At 40.8% G+C, this 21,154-nt stretch overlaps 1 protein-coding gene across 4 annotated transcripts; it reads left to right on the top strand.

The window, feature by feature from the left end:
• The first annotated feature begins 6,076 nt into the window (after positions 1-6,076).
• On the top strand, positions 6,077-20,673 carry LOC142933441 (proline-rich protein 5-like). 4 transcript variants are annotated; one of them, XM_076077551.1, is made up of 9 exons: positions 6,077-6,321; positions 12,014-12,147; positions 13,482-13,562; positions 13,872-13,920; positions 16,165-16,243; positions 16,654-16,745; positions 17,437-17,574; positions 17,728-17,845; positions 19,754-20,673. In XM_076077551.1, exons 2-9 carry the CDS (start codon positions 12,026-12,028, stop codon positions 20,128-20,130), a joined length of 1,056 nt encoding a protein of 351 aa, XP_075933666.1. In that variant the 5' UTR covers positions 6,077-6,321; positions 12,014-12,025; the 3' UTR covers positions 20,131-20,673. The 4 variants fall into 4 exon arrangements, with proteins under 4 accessions (XP_075933666.1, XP_075933667.1, XP_075933668.1 ...); XM_076077552.1 differs by having other exon boundaries at positions 12,017-12,147; XM_076077553.1 differs by having other exon boundaries at positions 6,079-6,321; positions 16,186-16,243.
• The last annotated feature ends 481 nt before the right edge of the window (positions 20,674-21,154 follow it).

The following is a 21,154-nucleotide window of genomic DNA, read 5'->3' on the forward strand; positions in this document are numbered from 1 at the left end:
ATAAAATATAAATATATTAACAAATATAAATTGGTGGTAGACTGAGCTTTTGTCATATTTAATAGAAAAAAATAAAACAATATCTAATTTAACATCTTATTAGCCCACAAATGAAATAATACAATGCAGCACTATGTCCTTAAGTCCCTTATCAATGTAAAAACAAATCAAACTAACAAATCCAGCATTAAAGACTGAACAAAACTTGGAAAATGTCGTCTAAGTTTTTTATTTCCATCGAGGTAAATAAGAAAACATGTTTTTTGTGACCCTTTAAAGCTGAGGCTTCTTATTCCAACCACCGTCATGTTGAACCTTAAAACATGTATGTTCTTATAAATCACTGATCAGTCTCATTCTGCTGACATGGACCTTTATTTAGTCTCATCTTTGTTTTCTTTATGTCATTGCGTTCATAACATCTGAAATAATGAAGTGTTTTATAGTTTCTGTTGTGGTTCCACATGTCTCTGATCTCACTCTGCGTGTCTCTGATCTCACTCTGCGTGTCTCTGATCTCAGTCTGCGTGTCTCTGATCTCACTCTGCATGTCTCTGATCTCACTCTGCATGTCTCTGATCTCACTCTGTATGTCTCTGATCTCACTCTGCATGTCTCTGATCTCACTCTGCATGTCTCTGATCTCACTGTGTGTCTCTGATCTCACTCTGCATGTCTCTGTCTCTGATCTCACTCTGCATGTCTCTGATCTCACTCTGCATGTCTCTGATCTCACTGTGTGTCTCTGATCTCACTCTGCATGTCTCTGTCTCTGATCTTACTCTGCATGTCTCTGATCTCACTCTGCATGTCTCTGATCTCTGATCTCACTGTATGTCTCTGATCTCACTCTGCATGTCTCTGATCTCACTCTGCATGTCTCTGTCTCTGATCTCACTCTGTATGTCTCTGATCTCACTCTGCATGTCTCTGATCTCACTCTGCATGTCTCTGATCTCACTCTGTATGTCTCTGATCTCACTCTGCATGTCTCTGATCTCACTCTGCATGTCTCTGATCTCACTCTGCATGTCTCTGATCTCACTGTGTGTCTCTGATCTCACTCTGCATGTCTCTGTCTCTGATCTCACTCTGCATGTCTCTGATCTCACTCTGCATGTCTCTGATCTCTGATCTCACTCTGTATGTCTCTGATCTCACTCTGTATGTCTCTGATCTCACTCTGCATGTCTCTGTCTCTGATCTCACTCTGCATGTCTCTGATCTCACTCTGCATGTCTCTGATATCACTCTGTATGTCTCTGATCTCACTCTGCATGTCTCTGATCTCACTCTGCATGTCTCTGTCTCTGATCTCACTCTGTATGTCTCTGATCTCACTCTGCATGTCTCTGATCTCACTCTGTATGTCTCTGATCTCTGATCTGCATGTCTCTGATCTCACTCTGTATGTCTCTGATCTCACTCTGTATGTCTCTGATCTCTGATCTGCATGTCTCTGATCTCACTCTGTATGTCTCTGATCTCTGATCTGTTTCAGTGTGTGAGGCAGCTGGTGTCTGACTGGTTTCCCCTCCTCTCCTAAAGCATCCCCGTCATTACAGAAAGTTTGTAGTTTGTAGTTTTATTGTAGATCAAACTAAAGTCATTAAAACGAGCCTCACCTTTATAGTGATGAGCACATTAATGCATCAATACATATATTAAAATATACAGTATATTAATCTGCATCATCAGTACTTTTACTTTTGGTACTTTTAGTATATTTTAGTGCTAATACTTTTGTACTGTTTTCTGTACTACAGTTTGAATGCAGTACTTTTGCTTGTATTTCGATACTAGTAGTATTACTTCTACTGAAGTAAAAATGACGTTTTTTCGACTTTCTGTATTTCCTGACGTTAAATAACAAAATCTTTAAAACATTAATTGAAAAAATAAATCTGCAGATTATTTCAGAATGCAAATAATTATCAGCCTCAAAATAGTACTTAAGTAAACACACATATCACCAGTAACAAGTACCACGAACAGCACAAGTATTAGTTGTAGTTGCAGTACCGGTAGCAGAAGTACTAGCTGTAGAACTAGTAGAAGAAGTACTAAGAGTACTGGGCTTTTAGTTTAGGGTAAAACTTTACAGTTTGTTCAATTGTTTAAACGTTTTTGTTAAAACTAAAGATCTAAACATCGTTAGCATCATGGAGCTGGTGGAACATGTTCTCTGTAGGGCTGTGCACATCAATCAACATCAGCAAACATCCCAGAATGATTTAATGCAGAAACATCAAGGCCGACACGCCCCCTCACTGTTCATCTGTCATGTGATTGGACGCTGCAGCCGGTCGGACTGATGAGATTGTGTTCAACATGTAAACAGTGAAGACGGATCACAGATTAAACTCTAGTTTATATTTGATTAGTTTATGATTCAACATCTGGTTTAAATGAATGTTCATTGTAGTCTGAACAACAAAAGGACCACAAACAACTTTCTGCATTTATTAGAAAGATTTGTGTTTTCATGATCTGATGTTTCCCTCAATAACTTTATTATGAATACAATTAAAGTCACAAATATTGACAATTTGTATAGTTTATTATTATTATTATTTATTTTATTTTATTTGTTGTGGTTCAAGGTGGGCGGCGCCCTAGCGCCCTCTATTGACCAGCCGCCACTGGTTAGCATGTTAGCATGTTAGCATGCTGGATTAAACGTGGACTCGTTGTGTATTAAAGGATCGCTCTCATAACAAACTGACAGATAATCGTTTTGTTTTTTTAAGTTTCTAGATTTCATTTTTGAACTTGTTCTCGTCGCGTTTGCAGTTTCCAGAGAACTGCGTCTCTCAGACGTAAATGGAGGAAACGGTACGGCGGTCTGGACGGCAACAAACTGCTGGAGCCCAATAAAGACCCAGACATGAGAGGTGTGTGTGTGTGTGTGTGTGTGTAACACCCTGTGATTAGTGGTCTGTGGGTATCCTTTATATCCTTTAGTGGGCGGAGTCTGCTGCTATCTAAATTAAGATACGGCCCAGTCGTCACCACAGAGCTGCAGGAATCCAACACTAAATCTATTCTTCTGCCTTCGTTGTCCCGCAGAGGTTCTGAGGAAGTGATCTGGAAACTACAGACCGTTGCTACTCAGCTACTTCTATATATTTACTGTTCCATGAGGCAGCAATCTATTAAACACTTCTGAAGCCCCCCTAAAATGTTCTTCAGCCCCCCCAAATAATTTGGCTTTTTTTTTTGGTGATGTCATTAAATTAAACTATTGTTTCTCACATGAACAAGTTATTTATAACTCTAACATGCTACATATGTGTGTGCGTTCTGGTTTGTATGTTTTCTCCCCCTTCAAATTACAATCCAACAGCCTATCATCATACTTAACGATATAAAGTTGACACTGTCAGGTCCATTCTCCATCCATTGTGTGCGGTCCCTTTAAGAATTAGGATTTGGGAGTGACGCGGATATTCTTTATTTGAGAAAAGTTCATATTTGTGTTGTCAAATTTCACTATGACCGTCAAATTCTGTCTCTTGTGTTATCATATACTGAATGCAAGCAAAGCTACAGAGCAAAATCACACTCTTTCTGATTGAACCAATCTATGAACTAAATCTATGTCTGAAACAATGGATATCCACGGCCCCAAATGGGCCCCAAAAAAAATTGCCGTGCACTGTGCGCGCAAACATGCCACTCCCCTTGGAGCTAAGCCCCCCCTCTCGGATGACCCTCGTCTCTATAAGTTCCGGTGTCATCCTGAGTTCAGTCCTTTTACATCTTCTCGCTACGCAGGTTAGCTACCATGGTAGCATAAGCTTAAACAGAGATGTGTCTACGATCAAGACATGTTAGAGTTTGTAGCGGTAGCCTTGTGACCACCGGTTGGAGTTGCGGATCTTCGCCCTCCAAAGGCTGCGACAAGTTGCCCCTCTTAGGAGGGAACGCCGTGTTCGCCGTCGGACCATCGAGCCCCGGACTCAGTCTGATGAGGGCACCTAAATCACGAAGACGGCAATCGGTGAGATCGACTAACATCGACTTTCTATAACCGTTGTTCGTTTTCCACGGTTGGCAGAGCGCTTCCGCTCCAGCGCGGGCCGCCCTTCACAGAGAGCAGTGTTCCCGCTCAAGCTAACTTGGTAAGATGCTAGTTATACTAGATGGACGTTGACATTGTGCCCATTGATTCCTTACACAGCTGTCACAGTTAGCAGAGCGCCCTCGCTCCGGCTAACTGGTGGGACACCAAGAGTTACAGCAACTGTCCTAGTGAGGAGTGTCCTCGCTCCCCTCTCACTGACTGTCCCCTTCCTGTTCTCAACATTCAGCAGAGCGTTCCCGCTCAGACTGACCTATCAGCCCCATCAACTAGAGGAAAGGGAAAGTCGTTAACTTAAAAACATAAAGACTGAGTTCAACGAGGATTCAGTGAGTTTAGCTTTGTTCTTTGTTCTTTTTACTTATTTTATTCTTTGTTTGTGTACTTTGTGCACTGAAGCTCCTTCAGTGAGTCATTAACATTCTCTTCACATCGGTTTCTGTTCTATGGGCGGCAGAAGCTGCTCTGGAATCAGCTTCTGCTTCTTTTGTTTCTACTTCTGTCGATTCAAACTGACTTTTATTGATTTCAATACTCATTAAAAGTATAAAATATATCAGATGTTCGTCATTAATGTGGGGATTTAGCTGGAAAGAAGAATTTGTGATTTTAGCTTTGTATTTAAAGTGTACTTGCAGTCAAGTACTGCGCTTAAGTATAATTTTGAAAGTAGAGTAGAGAAACATGAAACTGTTTTTTTATTGATAATTGTTTTGTCTTCATGGCGGAACTTCTTCTCATGTTTATTTGTGTCTTCCTCATGAATATTCATGAGATGAAGGGTTCTGAACCAATCATCTTCTGAGAGGCCGGACGCTGCATCAAGCTGAAATCAGACCTGTACCGGATGTTGGGCATGTACCTTCACAACAAAAGCACAACTTCCGCAGTAAAGAAGTTAAATTATTTTGTTTCAATACTTCAGTAAATATTTATTTTTTCCTGCATCGTGTTTCAATATGAGTGAGTGACTCAGATAATAATAGTAATAGTAATAATAATAATACATGTTTTAAAGAGTTGAGCTGCAACTATCAAAGGTACACTAACTTTATAAAATCTGTTTCACAAATACTAGAAATGATCAAGAGGGAGAATTTGTTATTTAAATGAAATATCTTTTGATTTTAGAGAAAATAAGACATTTTAAGAAGTGCTACCTCTTGACATTTTATAGTCTAAATGATTAATCAAGAAAATAATCAGAAGGTTAATTGATAAAGAAAAAGAAAAGTCAGTTGCAGCTTTATTATCGAGCACTTTTTAAAAGAATACATGTCAATAAAAGTGCTTTACACAGAAATGAAATACATAGTCCGATGTGCAAAGTAACAATGGAAGAGGAGGAGGAGGAGGAGGAGGAGGAGGAGGAGAAGAAGAAGAAGAAGTTAGGGAGTTCCCAAAGAAACCAAATTAAATCTTTGAGGCTGTTTTGAGACACAGAGGTGATTTAAATGCTGTTAAATGTTTCGTTTCTCAAAGAGATCAGAGTGAGATGTATTATGAAGTAATAAGTACAATAAGGATATCATAGAACATAGTGACACTTTACCACAGAAGAAGAAGAAGAAGAAGAAGAAGCTATAATGAACTGAAGGATGTTAAATCAAATAATGTGAAACAAAATCAGTGGTGAAAGAAGTACTCATAAGTAAAAGTACTCTTTCTGCAGAGTAATACAAATGATATCATTGTATAATAAGTATTGATTCATTAATGTGTTCGTCTCTTTTAATGACTTTATATACTGCTGTGTGGTAGCCTTTAAATACTTTAACCGAGGTAAACTTTGAATGCATATCTTTTACTTACAATGGAGTATTTTCACAATGTAGTAGCCCTGGAGTACTAAGTACTTTTGCGGAAGTAAAGGATCTGAAAACCTCTGTCACAATAAACGTTACATGTACCTGACGCTGGACTTTTACTTTGAAGGCTGTAACAGGAAGTGATTATAGTTAGCTTTGCTAGCTTTGTTTAGCCGCAGTCTCTCCAGCCTGTTGAGCGGAGGAACGAGCGGCAGTTGGGTCCGAGTGTCGGAGGAGAAGAGTCAGAAACATGTTTGAGTGGAGGAAGTAGTCCGTCACTCTCACAACAAACTGTTGTTGTTTGTTTGTTTGTTTCCGGTAACCGGAGCCATGCGTGCAGAATGAGAGCCGAAGAAGAAGAAGAGCGTTTCTTTTGGTTTCGTTGTCTGCAGAAAAACTTTAATTGATCCGGACTGAAGCGGGTCTGAGGTGAGTTATGGTTCATATAATATATATTATTATATATGATATTATATGTATTATTCATGGTTCACACAATATATAATACATATATATATGTCATGCAGACCCGGTGAACCATATATAATATATACATATATATATATATATGTATAGTATGTATATATATATATATGTATTATATATATATATTATATATATAATATATATATATATATATATATGTATTATATATATATTATATATATATATATATTATATATATAGAACTATATATATATATATATATATATATATATATATATATATATATATATATATATATATATTATATATATATATATATATATATATATATATTATATATATATATATATATATATATATATATATATATATATATATATATATATATATATATATATATATTATATATGGTTCACCGGGTCTGCATGACTCCTAACCCGCTAACAGAGGAGTCGGTGTGTTGAGTTATTTTTCTGAACAAACTCACTCATTATAAATAAATAAACACTTTTCTATTATGATGATTTTAATATCAAAACACTTTTTTTGAGTCGTTGTAGACTTATAGGTAGGTCTAGAGACTGTAAACAGATCTACAGGAGGTCTAGAGACTGTAAACAGATCTACAGGTGGTCTAGAGACTGTAGACAGATCTACAGGGGGATTAGCTCTTATAAAGAGACCCTCAGAAGTTTAGTTCTTGTTGACAGTCCTACATGTGGTTTATGTTTTAAGTCTGTAAATAGACTTGCAGGGAGTTAAGGTCTTGTAGTTGGACATAGTTTAGAGTTGACAGGTAGTCCTTAGATAGAACTAGAGGTAGTCTAGGACCTAGACAGAACTATAAGTTTTCGTAGAGTCTCTGAATAGACTTCCTGCTGGTTTAGATCTGTAGTGAGTCAGACCTGTAGACAGCAGCTAGATTTAGTTCTTGTAGAAAGCAAAAAGGTAGTTTAGTTGTTGTAGACCTCCAAGGAATTTTGATATTGTAGATGTTGATTAAGGTAGATCAAGGTCTTGTAGACGACCAAGATACTCAGTTACAGTTAAAGTACTAATACTACACTGTTAAGATAGTCCGTAACAGTTAAAGTACTAATACTATACTGTTAAGATAGTCCGTAACAGTTAAAGTACTAATACTACACTGTTAAGATACTCCGAAACAGCTAAAGTACTAATACTACACTGTTAAGATACTCCGTAACAGCTAAAGTACTAATACTACACTGTTAAGATACTCCGTAACAGCTAAAGTACTAATACTACACTGTTAAGATACTCCGTAACAGCTAAAGTACTAATACTACACTGTTAAGATACTCCGTAACAGTTAAAGTACTAATACTACACTGTTAAGATACTCCGAAACAGCTAAAGTACTAATACTACACTGTTAAGATACTCCGTAACAGCTAAAGTACTAATACTACACTGTTAAGATACTCCGTAACAGCTAAAGTACTAATACTACACTGTTAAGATACTCCGAAACAGCTAAAGTACTAATACTACACTGTTAAGATACTCCGTAACAGCTAAAGTACTAACACTACACTGTTAAGATACTCCGTAACAGCTAAAGTACTAATACTACACTGTTAAGATACTCCGTAACAGTTAAAGTACTAATACTACACTGTTAAGATACTCCGTAACAGTTAAAGTACTAATACTACACTGTTAAGATACTCCGTAACAGTTAAAGTACTAATACTACACTGTTAAGATACTCCGTAACAGCTAAAGTACTAATACTACACTGTTAAGATACTCCGTAACAGCTAAAGTACTAATACTACACTGTTAAGATACTCCGTAACAGTTAAAGTACTAATACTACACTGTTAAGATACTCCGTAACAGCTAAAGTACTAATACTACACTGTTAAGATACTCCGTAACAGCTAAAGTACTAATACTACACTGTTAAGATACTCCGTAACAGTTAAAGTACTAATACTACACTGTTAAGATACTCCGTAACAGCTAAAGTACTAATACTACACTGTTAAGATACTCCGTAACAGCTAAAGTACTAATACTACACTGTTAAGATACTCCGTAACAGTTAAAGTACTAATACTACACTGTTAAGATACTCCGTAACAGTTAAAGTCCTCCACTGAAAATGTTCCCTCAGTAAATCTATAATCAGTCAAATGAGGAATACTTTCAGCTGTACTTGTAAACTGTTGAGGAGTTAAGTTGTTATCAATAACAAAACATCATGCTTTATAATCTCTTCATCTGTTTTGCATACAAAACTCTTAACGAGTTCATAACTAGTTGCTTCAGCTGGTTAGTTATTGTGACGCAGTAAAACGTTGTAGTAAACTTGAAGTGCAAAAATAAAATATTCAAGTAAAGTACTTGTAGTTGAGTAAAAGTACTTTTAAAGCAGTTTTTAGTTATTCTACATATGTGATGTGTGACTTTGATAAAGACTTTGGGACGTTATCGCTGCAGTTCATCCAGACGTCAGATTAGATTCTCATGATTTAATTACTTTAATAAATAACAGAAGATATCAGATGATCGATCAGCTGACTAAACACAACGTTTTCATTTTGATGTTTAACGTTTTCTTACCTGTGAAATCATAAACTACTCACAGTCATGAAGTCACGTGATCTCTGTCGTGATGTCATCATTATGAGACCAAGCTGGTTAGCTAAGCTAAGCTAACCAGTAGCTGTAGCTGGTCATCATCATGTATCAGTGGGGGGGTTGACCTGTTTTTTGATGACTGGCTTTTGACTGTCTACCAGATGGGTCGTCATGGTTACATGGTGATGCCTAACGCCCACTTTACTGATCAGAAGGTGAGACGACGTCACACAGAGCAGCTCTGGAGTGTGTGTGTGTGTGTGTGTGTGTGTTTGAGGGTGTGTGTTATATCCACCAGGTCCTGTGAACACTACATGTGGTGAAGTGTGTGTGGACACATGGTCCGGTTCCCACACACACACACACACACACACACACACTTTCATCAAAGCGTTGTGTGTGATCTGGTCTCACCCTCCTACCTTCATCTGGGTGACGAGCTGCTTTTTTTTTACGTTTTTCTCAAATATCTTAAAAAGATTCTGAACAATTAATAATTGATATGGCATTTTAAATATTTAATCTGGTTAATTTTCTCCTGTTTTCTCTTGTCTCCATAAAAATTCACATATATATATATATATATATATATATATATATATATGCATTTTTAAAATACTTTGTTATTCTCATCTATTGATGAGCTTGTTGTTTCATCATCTCTTCATTAGAGCATAAAGAGCTCAAACCTCCAGCAGAGTTCTCTGGACTTTGTTCACATCTTTAATCTGCTCGTTTTATTTCTGCTCCTTCTGCTTCAGACGAGGAAGAGCTTCTCCTCCTCCTCGTCTCCTCGGTTGTAGAGTGAGAGAGGAATCAGTTTGAATCGAGCTCACGCCGGCTCAGCCCAACAAACAATAGTTTGTTTGTGTTGACCCTGGGGGGGGGGGGGGGGGGGGGGGGGGTGAGGGACTGTGTGGACTAACACTGGGCTGTGAAATCCCATCAGCCACCTGGGCGTCCTGGACGGAGACCCAAACCCCCCGGGAGGGGGTGGGGCTCTGAGGTCGACTCGTCGTGACTGTCAGAGCTGAACATTGAGATCATGTGATCATGAGGTCATGAGGTCATGAGCTGATTCAGTTTACAGGCTGTTAGGAGGCAAAGGGCCGTCGCTGAGAGGTTGATAGTGTTTTAGTATCTTGATATAAGTTCACACGTTCTGCAAGAATTCACAAGAAATAACAAGATCCAAACTTTACGGTATTTCAAACCCTCATTTTGAAAATCATCCCATTTTAAATGAATATTCATGCTCCTCAGAGGGTGAACCATAATGACCTTGGTGACCCTCTGGCCTTTCTTTTATCTAGCGAAGAAGGTATTAAAAATTAAAGTAAATATTTACAGGATACTCAATCTTTGCTTCTTTATAATACATTTAATACTTGACTTCTTTCTTTTTAGTGATTGTATAAAAGTAATGAAGTATATGAGATATGAGTTTACATATAATTATAATCCCTCCTCTCTATAGTGGAGGTCAGTCATTACTTCATGAGTTAAACCTGCATTGTCTCTAGTGTCCACCAGGGGGCGACTCCTCTGGTTGTATAGAAGTCTATGAGAAAATGACTCTACTTCTCTCTTGATTTATTACCTCAGTAAACATTGTAAACATGAGTTTATGGTCTCAATCTCTAGTTTCAAGTCTTCTTCAATACAGCAAGATGTTCATTTAGTACATTATGGTCCATCTAGAGTCAAACACACCATAAAGCAGGGGATGCTTTAGGGCGGGGCTACACAGTGATTGACAGGTCTCTACCACGCTCAGTACAGAAACATGAAGTCGTCTCTTTGTCTGCAGCTTCAAACTGTTTGTTTCTGTAAACGCTCTCTCGTCTTTTGATCTACGAGTTCAGTGAAGCTGTGAACTTGTGACGTTGATCTGTGGCTGCAGGGAAAGTTTTCTTTATCTAGAACAGATATAAAAACATCCCCTTCAAAATAAAAGCTGCGTTTCCTCCTCTTTAAGGTTGAAGCAGAGCACCAACAGCCTGATACTGAGACCAAAACCAAAGAATCCTTTTCCTTCAACGTCAACGTGTAATTAGTGTTGAATCATCATCGAAACCACAACAAAGCGCTCCTGCTCTCTGTCATCATGACTGACTCTATAAAAGAGATCTGATTTGTCTCGTGTTCAATCCTTCAGTCACAATCACATAGTGAACGTTTCTCACACCGACAAAATTTAATCTGTGGTTTTAAGAGAAAAAAAACCAACAGACTAAATATATTACAGATGATAAACTGAGTCAGTTCAAAGAAACTTTACGTGTAGAGAAATACAGTGACAGTCACAGCAGAGTGAGACCTCGTCTCTGTAAATAAACAGGAAGCTGTGGTTCAGAGGAAGAAACCGTGTTTCTGTTTCTCTAAATGAATCAGACCTGAAGACAACAGGAAGTCAGAGCTGCTGTCAGGAGCCCTTATCCTGTCTGTCTGTCTCTCTCTGTCTCTGTCTCTCTCTCTCTCTGTCTGTCTCTGTCTGTCTCTCTGTCTCTCTCTGTCTGTCTCTCTGTCTGTCTCTGTCTGTCTCTGTCTGTCTGTCTGTCTCTGTCTCTGTCTGTCTGTCTGTCTGTCTCTCTGTCTCTGAACAGCTCAGCTTCCCTTTTTAATATCTCTGCTCGTCCAGTTTTTTGCCGTAAATGTCTCAGAAACTATTTGAGAGATCGTCGTGATATTTTGTACGAACGTTCGTGTTCCCCAGAGGATGAACCCTGCTGACTGTAATGCTCCTCTGAGCTGTTCTCTAGCGCCACCATGAGGTTCACACCTGTGGTGTATTTAGTTGAATGTCTCGGCACGTATTGAACCTATGAAATGGATTCATATAAAGTGTAGTAAAGATGTTTAAACATAATGATTTAGAACGTTTATGTTTATCATTCTTACTGAGCTTTAGTTTTTATAAATGTATATTTTGCTTTGTTTTATTAAACCATATTTCCCCTCAACATGTAAAACATTTCTGTTACTCAGTCTGTGTTCTGATTAGAGAATGAATATTTATTATTTCAGAATACGCTGATGATGCATTTGTTTCCTCTCTCCTCAGCAGCCAGGGTGCATGATGGGATCTTTCCGGCGTCCCAGGCCTCGGTTTATGAGTTCCCCGGTTCTGTCGGATCTCGCCCGGTTCCACGCCAGCTCTCCGTCACTGCAGATCTCCAACACCAGCGTGTGGAACAGGTGAGCTGAGTGTGGATGAGTTTTATACTGTATATTTTTACACTGCGTCTTGTGTTCTTCTGGTTTAGTCAGTGCTCTCCTACATTTCCCAGAATACCTTGTGACAACCCTGAACAACCCTGAACTCACACAGACCTGATCTCACCTGTCATACAGCAAATATGTATTCATTATTATACTTATAAAAACAATCCAAGCTACTTTTTTTTATGATATTCGTGCATTATCTGTACAAAATTATTAAATCAATGCAAATTCTACAGTATTTTTTTCGGAAGTGATGACATCATTTAGAGCTGTGAGAAGTTTGTTGGGTTGAACTTGATAAAGATCTGATCCTGGATCAGTGTTTGTAGTGTCAGTCAAAGTTATCCCACTCCATAATCCCACAACAGGGATATTATCTCCATGTGTTTAGAACACAACCTTCACTGTGTGTGTGTGTGTGTGTGTGTGTGTGTGTGTTATGGGTCCAAACATGAGCTTAAAAAAAGTGCTGGTTTGTGTTTTCCAGACGTCAGACAGAACAGGTTCTGTTGAAGGTCAAGAGTCAGAAAAGATGAGTTCTGTTGGGTCTAAGTTTAAGATGTGAGTTACCTGCGTTGCGTTGCGCTGCGTTGCGTTGCGCTGCGTTGCGTTGCGCTGCGTTGCGTTGCGTTGCGCTGCGTTGCGTTGCGCTGCGTTGCGTTGCGCTGCGCTGCGTTGCGCTGCGCTGCGTTGCGTTGCGTTGCGCTGCGTTGCGCTGCGCTGCGTTGCGCTGCGTTGCGCTGCGTTGCGTTGCGTTGCGCTGCGTTGCGCTGCGTTGCGTTGCGCTGCGTTGCGCTGCGTTGCGTTGCGCTGCGTTGCGCTGCGCTGCGTTGCGTTGCGCTGCGTTGCGTTGCGCTGCATTGCGTTGCGCTGCGTTGCGCTGCGTTGCGCTGCGTTGCCTTGCGCTGCGTTGCGTTGCGCTGCCTTGCGCTGCGTTGCGTTGCGCTGCGTTGCGTTGCGCTGCGTTGAAGATCCTCTTCAGACTTTTGTTCACCAGCGTCTCAGTGATTCGAGGTCACTTCAGCAATGCAGCAGAAAACTCTGTTTCCTGCTCTTCTCAGGATGTTTAGTAGGAAGTGGAGGTGGCAGCCGGGCCACGTCCTGTCAACCAGCTGACACACACACACACACACACGCACACTGGACACAGTAACTGCCTGTAAAGACTCCAGGAGAAGAGTTGACCTGCTCAGATGTGTGGTTATGTTTGACTGAACTAACATGTGATGGTGAGTAATGTCTGTGCTTCAGAGATCAGAAGATGTCGATTTTGACCTCTGACCTCTCGTGTCTGTGTGTGTCCTCAGTGTCCAGTCAGCTGTGATCAAGGTGTTCCAGGGTGGAGAGCTGCAGACTAACGAGCTGTACACGCTTAACGAGAGCATCAGGTGACAGACTTCTTCTTCATCATCATCTCCTCCTTCTATTTCTGCATGATGAGTAAAAAGTACACCATGTACCTCTGAGGTGTAGTACAGTATAAAGTACACCGTGTACCTCTGAGGTGTAGTACAGTATAAAGTACACCATGTCCCTCTGAGGTGTGGTACAGTATAAAGTACCCCGTGTACCTCTGAGGTGTAGTACAGTATAAAGTACCCCGTGTACCTCTGAGGTGTAGTACAGTATAAAGTACCCCGTGTACCTCTGAGGTGTAGTACAGTATAAAGTACCCCGTGTACCTCTTGTCTTCACAGGTGGCTCCTGAAGACTGAGATGGGTTCCTTCATCACTGATTACTTTCAGGTATCTTCACTCATCACTTCCTGTTTACAGTGTTCCTCCACTTCCTGTATCTGAAGCGCTACTTCATATTTGTACAGAGACCTGATGACGTGTATAAATATACACGTGTATGAACAATAGACAGTAACATTGTGAACATATTAATCCATCTAAACTGTGGTCAGAAAACCAGCGTTTTAAAAGTCGTTTTGCTGACAAACCTGTAAAAACATGAATTCAGACTTTTTATGAATGAGCCTCATTCTGTTGTTATTTCTGCTTCTCTTCGAGTCTCCTGAAATAATATTTGTTTAAAATAAAAAAGGAACCATTTTAACTTTTCTTTTAACTTCATTCAGTTCCAGAAGCTCCTTCAGGGTTTAAAGTCTCACATCTGGTCACACTACGAGGCTCTCTGCATGTTCCTCTGAGGCCCTGTCCACACTACTCCGTTTTTACTCCGTATTTGCTACGTTTACACTGAGCGGCCACACTACGCCGGAGTTTTGGAGCACCCTAAACGGAGGAATCTGAAAACTCCGCCGAGGTTGGAGGTGTTTGAGAACTCCGGGGTTGCGTTTGCGTGTGGACGGTCGGATACGGATGTGCTTAGAAAAAATTACGCCCACACCCGTGTTCGCTACTGGATTGGTTCTTGGCAACCATGACGTCTCCGTCCCTGATTCGTCACACTCACTATCACGTGACCCGTACCCGGAAGAAAACAAACTGGGCTACCAGCGATTCATTTCAACATGGATAACTAATTGCAAGCGTTGCTGCTAGCACAACAGCTACATGATGTTGCTGCTAGCACAACAGCTAGCAGCAGCTAGCAGCTGTTGTGCAGTAAAAGTCTGCATATCTGTGGAGGAAGCAGCTGTTATTGGAGTGATTAGCGAGCGGCGTGACCGTCATCAGCCCTATGGAGCAGCTCGTTGTTTTTAGATTCTAATGAGAAGACACGCTGCACTAACGTTTTACTTCTTCCGTTTGGTAGCCTTGAGAGACCTTAGTCTGTAAGTATGTATTTATGAAGCATGAAAAGATGTACGTAGATATATTCTATTCGCGTGTTTAGTATAACATTTGTGTTGTATTAAATGCTAATCGCGGTTAGCATTTCTCCATTGGCAGTAATGTTAAAATTAGCTTAGAAGCTAGCTAGGCGGACATGTTACATGCTGGCTATATCATGGATTGTTGTTTTGTATTCATGTAATGTGTATAGAGACAGTTTGTAAAGCCATATTTCATATTGTGTTTCCACAGTTTTACAAATAAGAAAGATTCACACTGAAGTCTTGAAACTCTTCTATGGATTCCATGGTCTTTATTTCACGGATCTACTGTTAGCGATCTGCTAAGCTTTCCTGCACGAAGCAAGAGCAGAATAGAGTGAGAGACGTGTGTTGACCACATGTATGGACCCATATTCTAGTAAACGTTTACGTGTAAGTGTTGATTTTAAAGTAAATTTGATGTGAGAGATAGACCCGCACCGCTGTAATGCTAATCGCGGTTAGCATTTCTCCATTGGCGGTAATGTTAAAATTAGCTTAGAAGCTAGCTAGGCGGACATGATGTTCAGAGCTACTAGTGAGAACAGACATCAACAACACGGAGGAAACGAGTGAGAGACCACATTGATGGACCCATAATCTAGTAAACGTTTACGTGTAAGTGTTGATGTTAAAGTAAATTTGATGTGAGAGAGTGAGCGAGCGAGAGACCCGCAGCTCTGTAACTACGTCTGAAAAATAAAACTTCTAAAACTTTCCACGAACTGTCTGTTTGAGTTTATAGAGGGAGATTTTAGAGGAAGATCTTAAGTATCAAATACAACCTTTCATTATTAAAGACTACTTTATTACTTTGTCGTATTTTTTTTTTTTAACTAAGCAAGCAATCCACTTCCTGTTTACACCGTCACGCGCATGCCCAGTGTACGTTAATGGTCACGTGCTGTCCGCCTTCGACGGCTGCCGTGTGGACGCAGATCAACTCGAGAATGATGCTGAAACTCCAGTGTGGACGGAGATCGTTTCTATTTGACAAATCTGCATCCAAGTAGAAACGGAGTAATGTGGACAGTCTCAACACGTTTCTGCATCATACAGACAGGAAGTGCTCTCTGAGAAAAACGCTTCTTTAAATCCAACAAATACAAAACGTTGCTTCTTGTTTGGGCCACTTCCTGTAATATATGTTGATCTGGATTCATTTAGTTTTAATGTGTCATATATATATATAACAACGTCTCAGGTGTGTGTGTGTGTGTTTCAGAACCAGCTGCTGACTCGAGGTCTGTCTGAAGTCCTGGATCAGGTCCTCCTTCACTCCGGTGAGACTGGTTTCTGGGTCCTGACAAACAGGAAGATCAAACATGCCTTTTCAGAATAAGAGCAATAAAGAAGCTTTAAATGACCCTGAGGGGAAGTTTATTTTAGCATTCAGGAGCTTTTTATTTTATTTTTTGTGCGTCTTGCATTTATTTATTTATTTATACTGCAGCACAAAACACATTCATGTGAGTTTTTTAGATTTAATTCAAAAACTTGTGTCTAAATTAAAGTTCCTTTAAAGTGCTAAACACTTTTATAAGACGGTCTTATTGTCTGCAGCTCCTCGTAGCAAACCCTCGTCCTCTCTTCACATATTACCCATGATGCTTTGCTGTACGGCGTCGCTGTGAGTCGGTGAGGTTCAGTGTAACGTTACAGACGGTTTAAACAGATCACTTCCTCCTCGTAGGGGACGACCAGCTGGTGGTCCTCGCCGACATGTGGGACAGATTCTTCACAGAGATCCTGCCGACCATGCAGGCCATCTTCTACCCAGTCCAGGTCCCCACACACACACACACACACACACACACACATACACATACATACACACAGACAGACAGAGACACACACACACACACACATACAGATACACACACGCGCACACACACACACATACAGATACACACACACACACACAGACTGACAGACACGCACACACACATGGAGACATAAAACACACCTGCAACCGACCCTTCGCTAAGTCCCGCCCCCATTGAACTCAGACTGTCCAATCACAGCGTAGCGTCTGCTAAACAGACTCGTCTCTGTTTCCAGATGTTCTTCATGTTCAGGCTGGTTTTAGTGGATTTGGAGCTCGTCGTGTTAAACATTAGTGGAGTACGTTAGCACGTCGCTAATTGCGTTAGCACTTCTATGCTACGCTAGCTACAGAAGGTGTACTGAATGTAACAGTGTTCCTTCCTTCTGTCTGCTTCTCTCTCGAATCATTTCTTAGTTTTATTATCACATATTAGATATTTGTTACGTGACACTGTGGTCTCCACGGTAACGCAGCTCTGACAGCTTGACAGAGTAGCAGCGGTGGGCGGGGCTTAGCCGAGGCTCAATTACCACTTAGAGAACGAGCAGAGAAGATCCTTAAGATTGTAAGTTTAGCTAATCTGGGATCATTTGATCTACTTAAACTCTGTGTGTGTGTCTGCGTGTGTCTGTGTGTGTGTGTGTTCAGGGTCAGGAGCTGACGGTGAGGCAGATGACCCTGTTGGCCTTCAGAGACCTGGTGCTGTTGAAGCTCCACCTGGAGGAAACGCTGGGAACTGCAGCCTCCGTCCCTCCACCTGTCACTCAGATGCTGCTGGTGCTGCAGGTAAGACACACACACACACACACACACACACTTGTCGTGTTTAAAGATGTTGCATCTATTTCTCTCTGCTTGTCTTTAATAACAAAGACATAAAATAACAAATACTCTCTGTGTACATGTACTCTCTCCGTGTACATGTAATCTCTCTGTCAGGGTATCCACGAGTCCGGTGCTCCCAGTTTGGAGTACTACCAGTTGGAGCGTCTGGTGGAGGTCGTGGTGTCTCCGTATCTCAGCAACATTCTTCACAACAGGAACCAGCTCCTGTTGGGTGAGTTCTGCCTCAGATATCTTTACTTGAACTGTGTTTATTCTTAAGTAAATTAGACTTTAATGAATTTAAAATCTAGCCTAATTTTGGGGCCACACAGACGTCTGTAGAAGGTGAATCTGAATCTGAAAACTGGGCGATTTGTTTGTGTAAATTCAGCTAAAAACGAGTTATTATTGACATTAAAATGTAAAATCCTACATGAACACACAATTCAGATGGTGCATTCAAGTGCTTGTGGGAAACGGCAACATGTGATTTAGACGTCACGTGTTGGAGTTCTCCTGAACGCAGCTCGTCTGACTTGTGATGAAGCAAAGTAATTTATTGAAGTATGTGAGGTCCAGGTCTTCAGAGGTCAGGGGGGCGTGGCTCTGTAGTAATACGTTTAAATCCTCTCAGTAGGGAGGTGAGCCGCTTAATCTGCTGCCGTGTGTGTGTGTGTGTTATAACTGCTACGACACACACACACACACACACCAGAGAAAGAAACGCAAACATCTTGAAGATTGAAGATTTACTCTTGAAAAGGTCAGAAAATAGTGAAAAATACACAAATAGAAAAAAGTGATGTCATCAAATAACTTGTTTTCTGAAACCCTAAAATGTTCAGATCGATCAGCTGTGATGCGTTTACAGCAGTACGTTCTTTTTACTCTTTTGAAAGGACTCAGATGTGATTTTGGGAATTAAAACTGTTCACTTTTTTATTCAAAACTAATTTAGAAAAAACCTTTTCTTGCCTTTTTTTTTTTAAAAAGAAGGAAAGATCATTGAAAAAGTTGAATAAAGTAAAAACTATTGACAAAAAAACATTTGAAATCATCTCAATTTAATACAAAATCAAAATCAAATCTCTCGTCCGGATCTGAAAACAAAAGTTTCTACTTTTGTTCCTCCTTCATGTCGTTGACCTTTAGCCGTGTAGCTAACAGATGCTAACAGAAATCTGCTGCAGCAGCTTTTTGTTTCCTTCAGAAACACACAGAGCAGATTAGGGTCCTGATCCCTGCTGGGACCTGAACCAGTCCAGCAGAGAGCCTGATCCCTGCTGGGACCTGAACCAGTCCAGTTTCAGCAGGAGGCCTCTTCAACACTCTGCTGTTACTTAACGCTGCTTTATGAATCCGTCACACGAGTTAATCCTGATGAACAGCAGAGAACAAAAGAAAACTCCTTCAATAGAACAAAAGAGTCCAAGTTTAAACTTGTTTCTGTTGGCATCAACCTTCAATATTAACTAAAAGCTGAGACCATTAGATATTATAAATAAACTATTTTATGAACATCATGCTGTATTGAAGAAGACTTGAAACTAGAGATTGAGACCATAAACTCATGTTTACAATGTTTACTGAGGTAATAAATCAAGAGAGAAGTAGAGTCATTTTCTCATAGACTTCTATACAACCAGAGGAGTCGCCCCCTGGTGGACACTAGAGAGAATGCAGCTTTAACACAAGAAGCTTTGACTTCACTTGTGAGAACCGGAGGTTGACTGAGGCTCGTGATTTGGTGCAAAGCGTGAAAATAAACAAAGCTTAACTTTGCTAACGTCAGCTCAGCTTGTTCCTCTGATAACTTAAAATCTTTCATCCGGTTAAAATAAAGAGTTAAAAACCAGCAAAGATCTAAAAGAAGTGTGATTAAAAAACGTGTCTTGAGCTGAAGCTGACAGGTGAACAAATGAAACGCACCTTTACTTTGATTAAACTGACAACATTTGGGACGATATAAGTAAACAGCTTTAACATGTAGAACAAACTTCTAGTTGCTAATTAATGAGGAAAAGTTTCTTATTAAACCTTTTCAGAACGTTTGTGTTGGAGGTGAAAAGTGGAAATATTCTATTCACATAAAGAATTTAAAACCTTTAACTCTCAACCTGTCTCCTGTCTCCTCGTCCAGAGCCCCGCCCCCTGAGGTCATCGGGGTCCTTGCTGAGCGACCACTTCCAGCCGGAGATCACCGTCACTCAGCACCACAGCTCCTCCTGCGACTCCTCGTCTCTGGCCCCGCTGGTGGAGCAGGAGGGCGAGGCCTACCTGGAGAAGTCCGGCGGCGTGCGGCGCCACACGGTGGCCAACGCGCACTCCGACTTCCGGCTGCTATCGGCGTCCGGCAGGATGCATGCTGGGACGGAGAGGGACAACGGGGTGGGAGGAGAAGGAGGCGTGGGGTTTCTGTTGGGGGGCGAGCCGATCAGTCCCAGGACGTTCTCCGGGCAACTGGACATGGTGGAGTCTCCGAGAGGAAGAGGAGCCATCTGCCTTCCTCACAGCTAGCGACGAGGACACGAGGACAGAAGATAATAGGACAATATGGGAGTTAAAACACATGAGGGATCAGCCAGAATGTGACGAGATAATAAACTACAGGATGAAAGAGACACAATGAGACAAGACAGACAACAACCAGTAACACAAGGAGACAAGGAAACAAGGAAACAGGAAACAAAAGATAGGACAAGCCATAGGAGGCAGAAGCAGACAGGAAAGGGCACAACCCGACAGGAAGCAAACAACATGACTGGAGAAGCAAGAGACGGGACAGGAAACAGGACGGAGGACAGTGGGAGTGTCCCACAGCTCCCAGTTCAGGGTCTGTACTGGTCTGTACTGGTCTGTACTGGTCTGTACTGGGAGGACCATCTGAACCAGGGTCTCTTGGTGTTTCTATGATCCAGGATCAGGTTCAGGATCAGGGTCTTCAGGTTTGTACTAACACTGAGGACAGAACCAGACTGCAGGTTCTCTTCAGGTCATGTAAATGTGTTTGTCTTTTAGGATTGTTAATGATTAATAAAGATTGATTCAATTCATAATAAACTGTGTTTTTCCTCAGACCGCAATACTACTTACTAATATAAGTAGTAATACCACAGTGTAGGAATACTCATACAGGACTTTTACTTGTAACAGAGTATTTCTACACTGTGGTATTACTACTTATACTCAAAGTTACTACGAGAAACTTTCATGTTGTGTTGATTCCGGCGCCCCCTGTGGAGTACAGTGGTAGTGTCTCTGAGCACCAGAGTCTCTTTAGAGGAGGAGGAGGAGAAGGAGGAAGAAGAGGAGGAGGAGGAGAAGGAGGGAGGAAGAGGAGGAGGAGGAGGAGAAGGAGGAAGAGGTGGGTTAGGAGGAAGAGGAGACGGAGACACTGGAGCTGAGCTCTCCTCCCTTTGGAGCTCCTCCAGGAGACACTAACAGATGATTCAGCAGAAGCTTCTTTCTTTAATGGAGTCTGGTGAGTCTGAAGAGAAGAACATAGAAACAGTTCCACTGACAGCAAGATAAAGAGGTAATA

This window comes from Anarhichas minor, unplaced genomic scaffold (genome assembly GCF_050575085.1).
Source record: "Anarhichas minor isolate MPS153535 unplaced genomic scaffold, ASM5057508v1 ptg000061l, whole genome shotgun sequence".
Classification (NCBI taxonomy): domain Eukaryota; kingdom Metazoa; phylum Chordata; class Actinopteri; order Perciformes; family Anarhichadidae; genus Anarhichas; species Anarhichas minor.

Coding starts and splice junctions, on each gene's coding strand:
- LOC142933441 (XM_076077551.1), top strand. CDS start 12,026: ATGATGGGATCTTTCCGGCGTCCCAGGCCTCGGTTTATGAGTTCCCCG. Junction 13,921..16,164: donor TCATCACTGATTACTTTCAG/GTATCTTCACTC, acceptor ACAACGTCTCAG/GTGTGTGTGTGTGTGTTTCA. Junction 17,846..19,753: donor CAGGAACCAGCTCCTGTTGG/GTGAGTTCTGCC, acceptor CTCCTCGTCCAG/AGCCCCGCCCCCTGAGGTCA.